General features: G+C 47.1%; 1 protein-coding gene across 1 annotated transcript; it reads left to right on the forward strand.

Annotated features, from left to right (window-relative positions):
• The first annotated feature begins 844 nt into the window (after window positions 1–844).
• On the forward strand, window positions 845–9907 carry CISH (cytokine inducible SH2 containing protein). The gene is made up of 4 exons (XM_036391096.2): window positions 845–1150; window positions 1403–1689; window positions 6244–6467; window positions 6942–9907. Exons 2-4 carry the CDS (start codon window positions 1643–1645, stop codon window positions 7442–7444), a joined length of 774 nt encoding a protein of 257 aa, XP_036246989.1. The 5' UTR covers window positions 845–1150; window positions 1403–1642; the 3' UTR covers window positions 7445–9907.
• Window positions 9908–12255: the final 2348 nt, after the last annotated feature.

Here is a 12255-nt window from a genome sequence, read left to right on the forward strand (position 1 = left end):
CTTCCCCTCTGCTCTCGGCCCCATCCACTTCTGAATGTTCTAAATGGCACAATAATTACTAATCTTTTAAAGTATTCGACCTACTCCAATGGAGGTGGCAGACAGACCACTCTCATTTTGTCTTATCTCTAATAAGAGAAGAGGTGGAAACTCGTGGCAGGAAAAGACAAAGACAATCAAGCTTTTGTTACAAAGTGTTCAAAAATAAAAGGTTAAATAACCCTAAAAGAAACCGAAATATTTCCTTGTGGGTTGCCGGATTTTAACTTGAAAGTGTTCTATAAATGCAGGACAAAACGCTGGTGGTGTAGCCTTTTCCAGGAGACTTTGCTGAGCTGATACCTGATTCACAGGAGACTCCCAGGTGACCAAGATAACCTTTATAAAACAACCTATGCAGCGTGACAACCACACAACGGCTGCCCAGAGTAGCAGACCCTGCAGCACAGCCTCCTCTCACTCCCCAGGTTTCACTGGAAATTGCCCCAGTCAGTCCCTGTTTACCCCTCCAGCCCCACAGCCTTGCCCTGCACCGGTGCTCAAGCGAGCCGGAGAGGCGCCACCAGCTCGGGGAGGATGCCGAACCGCCGGGGAGAGGAGGCATGAAACACCGCACGACACCAAATGCTTAAAAACAAGTGGAAGGAAAACCACCCAGGGCTGCGGGAAAATCAAAGGGAGCCGTGCTCTAAGGCCGGGCAGGAGGCGGTGGGCGCTGCCCGCCCCGCCCCGGGCGGGCCCCGCGCATGCGGCGGCGGCGCCCATTGGCAGCGCCCGGCGCGCCGGCCCCGCGTTCCTGGAAAGTTCTTGGAAATGGATCAAAGGCGTTTCCGCGAACACGCGCGGCGGCGGCTCCGCACGGCTCCCCTCCCCTCCCCTCCCCTCCCTCCCTTCCCCCAGCCCTGCCTGCCCACCCACCCCACCGCCGGGAGGGCTCCGCTCCGCTCCCCTCCTCTCCCTTCCCTCCCCCGGCCATGGCAGCATGGACGCGGCCCTGCTGGACACCGCTATTTATACCTTCGCTTTTTTTTTTTTTCCCCTCCTCCCCTCGTGGCTGATATAGGAAGAGTGATGCGAACACAATACGATTCCAGGAATTCCTCACTTCCTGGAACAGATTAAAAGGGACACACAAAAGATTACTAAGGAGGTTTGCCTTTTTTTTTTTTTTTCTCCCCCCCTCCTTCCACGGAGCTTCATTTCTCTGGAGCCAGCGCTGAGACAGGTCGCTGCTCCGGCTCTTCCCGCAGCACACGGGGAGATCTTATTTATTGGTACCTATTTATTATTATTTCAGAGTGCTCTGAAGGAAGATCAGTTCCTCTTTAAATATATGTAATTTCCTTTTTCTCTGGTTATTTTTTTAAACTTTTTTTTTTTGCTGCTGTTTTCTGAAAAGCAGAACAAGAATACGTTATTTTTTCTGAAGCACTGAGAGCGCACGCATTTTCTTGGCCGAAGTTGCTGAAGTCTGTCGGACAGCTCGTCTGCTGCTGCGTCTGAAACAACCTGCAAAAGGGGTTTGCTGAGACTCGCCAGCCTTCTCTCACCGTGAACCCCAACTAGAGGCTGAACTCGCTGCTTCGGGAAAGCAAAGAAGGCAAGAAGAGAAGAAATAATTTCCCACCTTCTTGAAGACTTAATGCTTTTCCCTTGGTCCGGGAGTGACATGATCCTCTGTGTTCAGGGGTAAGATACTTTGCAGCCTTCTGTGAAAAGCTGTGCTTTGATAATTGTAATTAGGAGGGTCCTCTGTGACAGTTTTTCAGCTCCTGTGTGTTGCCATGTGTGACTGTAATGGAATGGGAATGACTTTGGCCGGCCGAGTGCTGAGTTCATGTGTCTGTCCTGTGTGCCTGTGTTTTAGAGTCCAAGGCCAAAATCATGGAACCATAAGGTATTCCTGATTTCCATGCTTTCTACTGCTGAAAAACAGAATACAGGGTATTCAAAGTCTTTGGGAGAGTAAGAATTACTTGGAGTGCGTTGTTCAGTGCGGTGGACGCAGCAGCAGTGCTGACACCAACCCAACACCATAGGTGCTCTCTAAGGCCCTTTTGGAATCAAACTGCTTACGGGGAAAGACTTCCCTGGAGTTTAGGCGCTTTGGTCTATTTCTAAGGAGGTATTTATGCTAAATTAATGCTAGTTTTGTCTAAGTTTAAGTGTATGTACATAAACCCAGCTTTCTGTAGAGTGAGAGCCACAGGGGGCACACAGATAGTTAGTTCCACATCTGCCTTCAGGAGAACAAGTGAGATCCAGATGCCTTCTCTGGTATCAGGACTGATGTGTCGGCACTTCAGTGTCCCTGTGACCAGCTTTGATTATCAGCTGAGGAATACCTGGTGTGCAGGAATCACCTAGTACTTTTACACATGCTGCATACTTGGAAATTGTGAGCATTTGTTTCAGTCTGAGTCATCATGTCAGATTTTCCTATCACTCCAGTGTATGGTGGATTTTCCTCAGAGTAAAATCTTTCTTGTCTGCCTGTGATGACCGAAGCATGGGGATTTTCCTGTCATTTCCCCTCCAAAATCTGTCCCACAGACAAGCAGAGCTCGTGTTTACCACTACTTTCCTACTATGTGAGCGGTTTGTTTTCACTCTTATTTTCAGTCTGCAGCTGCAGTTCCTATAGCCATGGCAAAGGGAATTCAGTTTTCAGCTTGGCCTTTGGGAAACCCTTATCTGAAGCTTTTCTCCAGGGTCAGCATACCAGAGCTACTGCTTCTCTTACCCACCAAGAACTTATTATGGAGCCAGATGTGTAGATGTTTTCATTTTAATATCTATTTTGAAGGCCATTTATTGCTCCATTTTCATTATCCTGTAGGATTTCGTTTATCCTGAACTCAATACTCTCCATCCTATTCAGACCAAGCTCCCAGTGGAGTGTTGGGATTCAGCTGATGGAAGGGAGAGCAGCTCCACACTTTTTCTTGTAGTGCTTATACTGTGTTATGAAGTTTAGCTTATCAGCACAGTAACTACAAAGCCAACATTAAATGGTATCAGACATATCTGATTCTCCTGAATTTTCTTGCCGTTCCAAGGCTTTCTGAAACACTGGCTGCCAAAGCACAGGGAAGTTCATTTGCTATTTCTCTGGAGAGTGCACCCAGACTCTGATCTAGACATGCCAAATTTCATATGGTTGTTTGCTTCCTCCTCACAGCTGTTGTATGAACACTTTGCTCTATCAGTCCTGATTCTCCACGGCTTTCCTCTGCTTTCTCTCTTACAAGCACTGTTTGCAAATCCTTTCTTTGCCCCACCAAAGGGCTGACTTTTTCATGTCAGCAAACCTTTTTCAACCTGTCCTTATCCCAGCAAACTCTTCTTAACCCTTTTGCAAATGTTCTTGCGTTAAAAGCTGTAGTCCGCTGTTACTTGCTGATCCTCTGCTCTCCCATTCCTGTGCTTGGAGCTGCTGTGTTTGTTCCCAGCAGCAGCTCTCCTTTCTTCAGCCTATGTACAAAGTTCTTTAGGACACCAGCACCTCCCAGTCTGTCGAAATTTCTAATCCTTCTCCTCTCTTCCAGCATGTTCCTTTGAGCCTACGGCCACACTGGGAGGTTTTGTAGGGGCATAAGGCCAGGGTATAGAAGGAAAATAGGAAATGTGTGAGCCCAGCCTTTCTCTGGCTGCGGTGGAGGGATCCCCACAGTGCCTGCATGGGGTCCGGGCTCCCCCAGCCTCTGGTGGCACAAAGTGTAAGGCATCAGAGCACGAGTACAGTGGGAAAACTCATCTCAAGCACATGGGCTCTGTAAAAGAAATCAACTGACAAATTCACACAGCTGATGTGGTTTTTGGAGGACCAAACTGTGAACTGGTACAGCCCTTGAAAGTAACAACTTTCCTCCTGATTCATGGCAGACATTTCCTTGTGTAGCTTCGCTATCTCTCTCTTCCTTCCCCGCAATTCCTGATTTCCTCTCTGAAGCTGGTATACAAAAAGAAAAAATGTTCCATGCTATGAAAAGTTTTCTTTATATTCCAAACCTTTCTGGAAGGGTAGGCCAGAAAAATTTTCCAGGAGAAAATAAGTTCAGAGAGATCTGGCACCTGGACTGCAGTATTCGAATTCTGGCAAGTGAATAGTGCAGGACTGATTTTCCTTAGTATCAGTCATGGTCATTTTCAGCTTAGGGAACAGTTGGTGTGAGAGACACTGCTGTGCCAGCAGGCCCTGGACACCCTCCTTGCACAGCACAATTGGTAATTAGGATCAGCACAGGCAAGGATCCGAATCACAGAACATTCTGAGTTGAAAGGGACTCACAAGGATGATTGAGTCCAACTCTGAATGACCCATACGGGGATCATGTCCATGACCTTGGTGTTATTTGCACTATGCTCCAAGCAGCTGATCTGGCTTATGGTCCTCCTTGTGCAAAAAGGGAGTAATGCAGAATTGGGACGCTCCCCAAGGAGACAGGTAGCTAGGCATTTGTAAAGACTATGACATTAAGAGGGAGACATCCAAATATCTTGAAAAATGGAGCCCTCAGCACCTATAAATGTATCTCCAGGAGGATTTAAAAGAGAACTCAGAGCTTTTCCAACAATGATCTCCAGGTATAAAAATATATCCAGATGTACAAAAGCCCCTGAAAATACAGGTCCTGCGACCAAATGTCCCTGGTGAGGACAAGAGCCAGCAATCACTTTTATTCAGCCTGGCTTCTTACCCATTAATAGAAATTAAGAAACATAGATACCATGAAAGCCAAGCAGGTATCCTTCTTGTGAAATGTGATTTCACACATGGAAAAAAAAAGAATGTTCCTTCCTAAATACCAACAGAATAGCAGGGGGTTTGCTATGTATTGCAAGGGCAAGAGTATCTCTCTGTAGATTTAAATTTACCTTATTCCAAACCTCCATGGTTTGTTTAGAAATGCAGAGATGTGGAACTGATCATGGCTCTCACTTACAAGGTGTGAAAGTGCTTTCAGGTCCTCTCTAATCTACTTTCCTCTCACATCTCTTCTTCTTGTTCTCTGTCCCGTACTTGAGTCTCCGCAGTTTGAGGTGGTGGAGTGCAGCTATGATCAGGTGCAGATCAGTTTATAGCACATTTATTTATGTACCTGAAGTGTCCCTGTTCACACAGAGCACAGGGAAGGAGGATGATCTGAAGGGAAGCACTTGGGACTTCAGAGTCTCCTGCTTCTCCTCAACGATGTGGGGAGGTGGCTCTACCCTGTGCCATCACTGTCAGCTCCAGTGGTGCTGTGGCAGTGACACACTGAGGATTGAGTATATTTCTCTCAGGCATCTTCTCTTTAAAGTGTCTGAAAGACAAATGTGTTGGGGATGGTGGGGGGATGTAACACAGGGCATGCAGCAGGACAGGGGACACAGGCAAAGAGCTTACCACACACTGGGACAGAAACTAATTTTTGCTCATTAGCTTGCCTGGGAATGAAGACTTTCCTGGCCTTTGACACCCATCCTCCCTAGAGCTCTGCTTTTCTTTAGGATCCCTGTGCTGCTGAGGAGGAGCACCCATGCCCCATGAGAGCTCCAGGCTCTGTGAAAATGCATTTAGATGTTGAATAGCTTCACCACTTAGGCCACAGGGGAATATGTGTTCTAGCAGTCTGGCCATGGCAGAGCCTCCTCGTGCAGTCCTGCAGGGATTACAGCCACACTGACTCCTCCATCAAGCTGCTAAACACTGGAGTGGGTGTAGTGCACAGGCTTGGCTAAAACAAGAATTCCCACTGTTCTCTTTGTGATCAGCTCACTCTGAGTTCTGACAGATTAATTTAGGATCAGGTCATCCTTGAGCAGAAAGTGGGTAGGACACAACCCAAGCTATTCCCAATTCTGCTTCTAATTATATTGCAGTAAATGACAATCCGACTGGCAGAAACAGAAATGCTCCAGCATCGTAGTCATGTAACTGAAGCTGTAATGCTGTCATAAACCTTACTGCCCCTGAAACTACATATTAAAAGGCAACATCTAAAAATTTCAGATTCAAACTCATTGTAAATTGTAGGACTGACCACCTTCCATAAGACCAAAGAGGCAAACTCACTGTTCCTGTTTCTAAAGGCTCATCTTTAGCTGTGTTCCTTCCTCCTCCCTTGCCTCTCTCAGAAACAATGGTACTGAGGATCTGTTTGTAAAACATAACACGTTGTATAATGTAGCATGCACTCGACAGACCCTGCAACTGATCTCAAGGCAAGGAGAAATAGCACAGTGTGCCTTTCATTTCAGACCTCATCCTTTGCTGGCAGAGGAAAAGATCAGGAGAGTGTCACTCAGGGGCATTGAGGAATTGTCAGAGCCCATCATGCAGCCTCTCCCAGTTATGGCCTTCCAGGAGGAGTCTGCGCCTGCCCTTGCAGCTCCAGTTCCAGACAGCAACCCACCTCAGACACGGGACCCTGAAGAAGACCTTCTCTGCATTGCAAAAACCTTCTCCTACCTGCGAGAATCTGGTAAGGCTCAATTGCAAAGTCACAGGGTCAGAAGGGTGCAGGGACCCGACTCCACAATCTGAGCACCAGGAAGAATCTCCTGATCTCACTTCAGACAGGAGCCTGGTTCCTTTGTGGATGGCTGGCTCTTGTGCACACAGCAAATGGATCTGCAGTCTCTATACATCATGAACTAATTTATTGCTTTATCTTTTGTAACTGAATTGGGAGAAGGAATTACAAAAAGCAAATTGCTTTTTCTCTGTAAACTGCAGCTGCTGCAGCAGCCGCCAGCCTCATCCTAAGACCCAGCACAGCAATGGCAAGCATAGGCAGGTCACCTTTAGAACTTGGTCTTAATTAATGAAGGTGTTGCCAACTCTGGCTCTGCTTCCCAGGCCCTTAACATGGTTGTCTTCAAGGCTTCCCCAAATATAGTGCCAGTCCTAGGATATGCTCTTTCTGTAACAAATTCTTTCTCGGATGTTCTTCCAGGTTGGTACTGGGGTTCCATCACTGCCAGCGAGGCCAAGCAGCATCTGCAGAAGATGCCTGAGGGCACGTTCCTGGTGCGGGACAGCACCCACCCCAGCTACCTGTTCACGCTGTCCGTCAAGACCAACCGCGGGCCCACCAACGTGCGCATCGAGTACACCGACGGCAAGTTCCGCCTGGACTCCAACTACCTGAGCAAACCTCGCATCCTGGCCTTCCCCGACGTGGTCAGTCTCATCCAGCACTACGTCTTGTCCTGCACAACGGAAAGCAAGACCGAGGCTCCCTACCCGCCTCCGTCTCCTCTACCTCCCCTGCAGAAAGAGCTGGCAGCAGCCGCTGTACACCTGAAGCTGCTGCGGCCGCTGGGCCGCAAGGACAGCATGGCCAGCCTGCAGCACCTGTGCCGGCTGCGCATCAACAAGTGCACGGCCGACGTGGAGCGGCTGCCCCTGCCCCGGAGGATGGGGGAATACCTGAAGCAATATCCCTTCCAGCTCTGAAGTGTGGCCCTTCTGTCTCAGGCAGGAACAAGAGACACAACCACCAGAACTTTGTGGCTCCATCCCACTAAAGGCGGGCACAGCGAAGACCTGATTATCAGCAGAGACTGCATCCATCTTTCCTCTCCCCTTCTCTTCACATCCATTCCAGCCCCAGGGAGGAGTGGGTTGTTTCAGTGAGCATGGGGCACCAGCTGAGCTCTGACCCTTGGGCCGTGCCAGCAGTGCTGGGAGAAGCTCTGTGGGCACGGCCACACTACTTGAATGTCAGAGTTGCTGTGACACCGGACATGTTAACATTGTTATTTTTGCTATTTATTTCCATGGCAGTTTCTCTCCTTATGGTATTTTTAAAGCACCTTTTACTTTATTTTTTTGTTTGTTTCTTTTGTGGAATTAGAGATAGCTTAAAGGCTCCCAGCCAACTGGCAGCTGAAACTCTTAGGGAATTTGGATTTGGATTCACATCCAAACAGCTTTTGTTTGAGCCTGTCCCTGTAACAGGTTACAGGAGTCCACATCCAAGCTCTCCTAGGCTTCTAGGGTATATGAGATGCAGATGACTGTATCCAGACCCACCTCTACAGAGGTAAAGACTATTTGTTTTTTCTTCCTTAGCTACAGAGGGTATCACAACCTCAGAGCACAGTGGGAACTCCCAGAGATATGTGCTGCATCACACGTGGACAGGAGACTTCTTTGAGGAAGCTCTTCTTCCTTGAGAGCTCTACACAGAGATCTGGATAGTGAGGTTGAGCCAGGGAGCACTCATCCCATTTTCTTCCATCTTCTCCATCTCCAAAGGAAGTTTGTGACAAAACATTTCAAAACAAGTAATTAGAAACCAAATTTTATCATATGCAGGCAGAAGGATTTCATTTCAGAGCACCCTGTGTCTGGCTTGTGTTTTTCAAGTGCTGTTCCCTGCCCTTGCCTGAGACACAGGGCAAGAGCAGGGGCTCAGAGACAGCTCTGCTGGGCTGCACCAGTGACACGCACAGCTTCAGGATATTTATTTATTTATTTCTGGGGTAACACTTAGAGGCCCCTCAGCCCATAGAGCTGTCCCTGCTCCCACGATGCCACACTGCTGCATGCTCTGCTCCTGCCAGCATTAGTCACTGGCCACACGGCTTCTGCCAGCTCCAGGCTGGAGCACACACTGGAAACCACAATCCAACCTTTCTGTTTGCAAAGGTCCACACCTCTCCTCCCCCCTGCTCTAACTTGCATGTTTGTTATCCACAGTTAGGCTTTTGGCTCTGGGTTTCCTTCTCACACCCCATCCCTTTCACCCCCTGAGATGAGGCACAATGGCTCTTCCCCTGCTCTTTTACACACAGGAGGGACAGACAGCAGATGGGATCTGCCCCAATCCAACACACACAAGTTGCCCCTTTCTGTTCATTTGCTGAATATCATCATCTTCACACCTTGCCATTGAGTTAAAGTAGAGGAGGGAACAGACGATTACCCTGTGGCTTATTTTGCCCCTAAGACCCCCTGACTCGTTCTAGCATGAATGAACATGAAGGATTCCTTGTTTATCCCTCCCTGGGACTCTAAGGCTGTAAATCAGAATGGACAAACCCCCAGCTATATCTGAGTGTTAGAAGAGAAAATGGAAAAAGATGGGATGGTGACCCAGGAGACAAGCTCAAAAAATGGGTGAGTTTCTTCCACCCTATCTTAAAGCTGCCAAAAGGGACAAGATGGCCTGATGTGCTTAGTCAGTGTCCTTTTTTTTCCTTTCCACATTTATACAAGTTTGTGCTGTTGCAAGCTTTGTTTTTGATACTTTGATGATTGACAGTGTGCATGTGTGATGTCAGGTTTGCTTTTTGGTATATCCTTCCCCCTTCCCCTCTATGGCAGCAACCATAGAAAGGTACTGAATGAGAATGAAAATTTAGAAGGCAAAAAGGAAAACTTTTTAAAAAATAATATAAATGATAAACCACTGAAAAGGCTTCCTTTTATCCAAACACCTCTATCTGCCTGAGGACACTGGGAACAAGGAAAGCATGGCTCTCTGAGGAGCAGCAGTGATCTCAGGGAGCCCACACAGCTCAGCCACAGGCCTGCTAACTACAGCTTGGGAAAAATCAGTTGGAGAAATGTACAGCAGCAAAGGGCAGGTTGTTCAGCTCTCTGAAACTTGCCTCCTACTTGATCTGTTCTCTGTTGGGGGTGATGGGGAGGTCAAGCTGTGGGTTTGACTCACTGCCCCAAGAGAGCCCCGGAGCTCCTGGCTGACCCCAGACTGAAGGCTGTGAGCTCCCATGGGCAGGGACCAGCTCTGTTCTGTGTTTGTTCTGCATTTAGCACAGTAGGGATCTCTAGGTGCTACTGCAATACAACAAATAAACAATACAGTTACTCCAAAAAGTCAGTTTCTTCTATCTTGAGACAGTTTGTTAAAAATTATTTGACTCTGGATTTTAAATAAACATTTAAAATATACTTTAAAGCCACTCAAAGTCTTTGGTAAAATCCAAATGGATGAATTCATTTTGTGTTTAGACACATCCTCCCCAAGAACACAGGGCAAACTCTTGACCATTTTTTTCAAACAAGACAAAAAGGCTTTCAACAAAAAGAAGGCTCTTCAGATACTGAGAGAATAAACACCAAAATCCTCAGTGTGGGCCTGGTTCCTACTGCACACAGATAAGCAGCAGCAGATCCCAAGTCCCATGTTTATAAGAACTGATGGCACATATTTTAATGATCTGCAAGAACACAGGAATGATTCTTGTATTGTTTCTGTGTGCCATAGAAAACCAATACAATGCAGGGGAAAGAAGGCAGAACATAAGTGGGCAGATGATGCTTTGGGTGGGGGATCCAGGGCAGATCCATTTTCCCCTTTTCTGGGGCCATTGGGCTGCAGTGTCCCTGTACTTGTGGCCTGGCCCTGCAGCCTTTCACATCACCTGAGACACCAGACAGCAGGTGGGGAAACCACAGGGACTGGATCTGCCCTATAATGTCAGAGGGAGCCAGAGCACACCCCATGTGTCCATCTTCTGAAACAGGGAACACACTGAGGCAATACCACTACTGGGAGGTGACTCCACTGTGGTCCCTCCGTGCTCCTCTTCCAGGAGAGATGCCCAAGAGCTGTCCCCCCATCCTGCCCAAAGCAAGCATAATGTGCTCCCAACCACTGCAAAATGGAAAACAGAACAAAACCACCAACAACCTGAACTAGTTCCTCTCCCATCCTTCTCCCTCTGTGAATCCACTGGCTTCAAAGTTGAAAATACTGCTTTAAAGTATTCCTGAAGCATGTGCTGTGCTTCCTATGCCAGTCATGGAGCTGGCATTCCCAAGCAAATATTTCCACAATCTCATCAATGTGAGTGCATGGATAGATTTCTATTGCACACCAAACAGGAAATGTTGGCAATGCCATAATCTGTTCCAGATCAAATTGTTAAACAAAAACAATCACATCACACTTACTTTAACAGGAAATATGGAAAGAGAACTACACAGGGTAGAAGCAAAACAAAATAAGTGGAAACATGAAAACAAAAGAAGGAAAAAATGAAAACAAAAGAAGGAAAAGCTGCATCCATCTTTAAAAAGAAACTTTGCAAACCCTGGAAAAACCTGGAAAGAAAACTGTAACATTTCTGACACATTATTGAGTGATTTTTTTAATTTCTTAGCTGGGCTAAACTCTTCCTCTGAGTACACATAGGAAACCCTGCTGTTTCCTTTGCACAGGCTGAAGGTGGAGATGATTGGCAGGGGCCAGGCTGGTCCAGAGCTGCAGTCACACATGCTTTTACCTCATCAGCTGTTACCTTAACAACTCCCACTCCTACACCTTCAGCACATTTCCTTAAAGAAACCACGTTCATGTTCTGAAAACTCCTGTGCCAAACCTCTGTGCACACTGAGCTGATTTTTACAGTTGAGTTCCACATCTCTGGAACCAGGAGCATTTGTGGCAATGCATGCTGGCCTTTACCAGCACTGCAGTACAGCTGCAGCTCCTCTCCCAGTGACACCTGTGTGGTTTGTTGAGCCAATGCACAACAATTTGGATTTTCTCTTGGTTTACAGTTTCTGTCTGCAGATAGAAACATGGGTGTGGAGCCCTCACAGAGTCTGAAAAGCAAACTGATAGGATTGGGAATCGAAATCCCAGTCCATGATTGAAACCACATTCCCATGGCCCACTGCCACAGCAGAACTCCCCTGCAGTTTGTCAGGCACATATGGTATCATTTTCTGTCTTAAATCATCAGCCTTCTGAAAAAGCAACACATGCAAGGGTGAAATAACTAGTTCACATGAACATATCCCTATCTTTTCTAACTTACTGAAATCTTAGTCCTTTCCTGACATCCTCTCAGGAGCCCAACATCCCCCAGTCCAAGCCAGGGGAACCAGCATCAAATCAAGTGAATCAGCAGAGTGTGTTTACTTCTCTTAGGTCAGATCTGGTCAGGTGTTTCTAGTTAATGACCTATACATGTCATTTCCAGTCCAAATTCCATTGTCAGTCTTACCTGCAATCTATGAAATTAAGGGAATTAAAACCAAAATTAACTGGACACTGTTTGTGTAGCTGTTCTGCCAAACATGTTCTTGTGTTCAGATCTGTCAGGAGCCAGTATCACAGCTCTCTCCTATCTGTCCCAAATGGTTGCTGAGACCCTTGCAATCCTAATGGAATTACACTATCATCTTCCCCAGCCCAGAAATCATCAGCAGTCCAATGGTCTGGAGCAGAGGATAAAGCAACATCCAGTGAAGATGTGCCAGAACAACTTTGGATGCCAAGTAACATCCTC

Source organism: Molothrus ater, chromosome 11, assembly GCF_012460135.2.
Source record: "Molothrus ater isolate BHLD 08-10-18 breed brown headed cowbird chromosome 11, BPBGC_Mater_1.1, whole genome shotgun sequence".
NCBI classification, from domain to species: Eukaryota; Metazoa; Chordata; class Aves; order Passeriformes; family Icteridae; genus Molothrus; species Molothrus ater.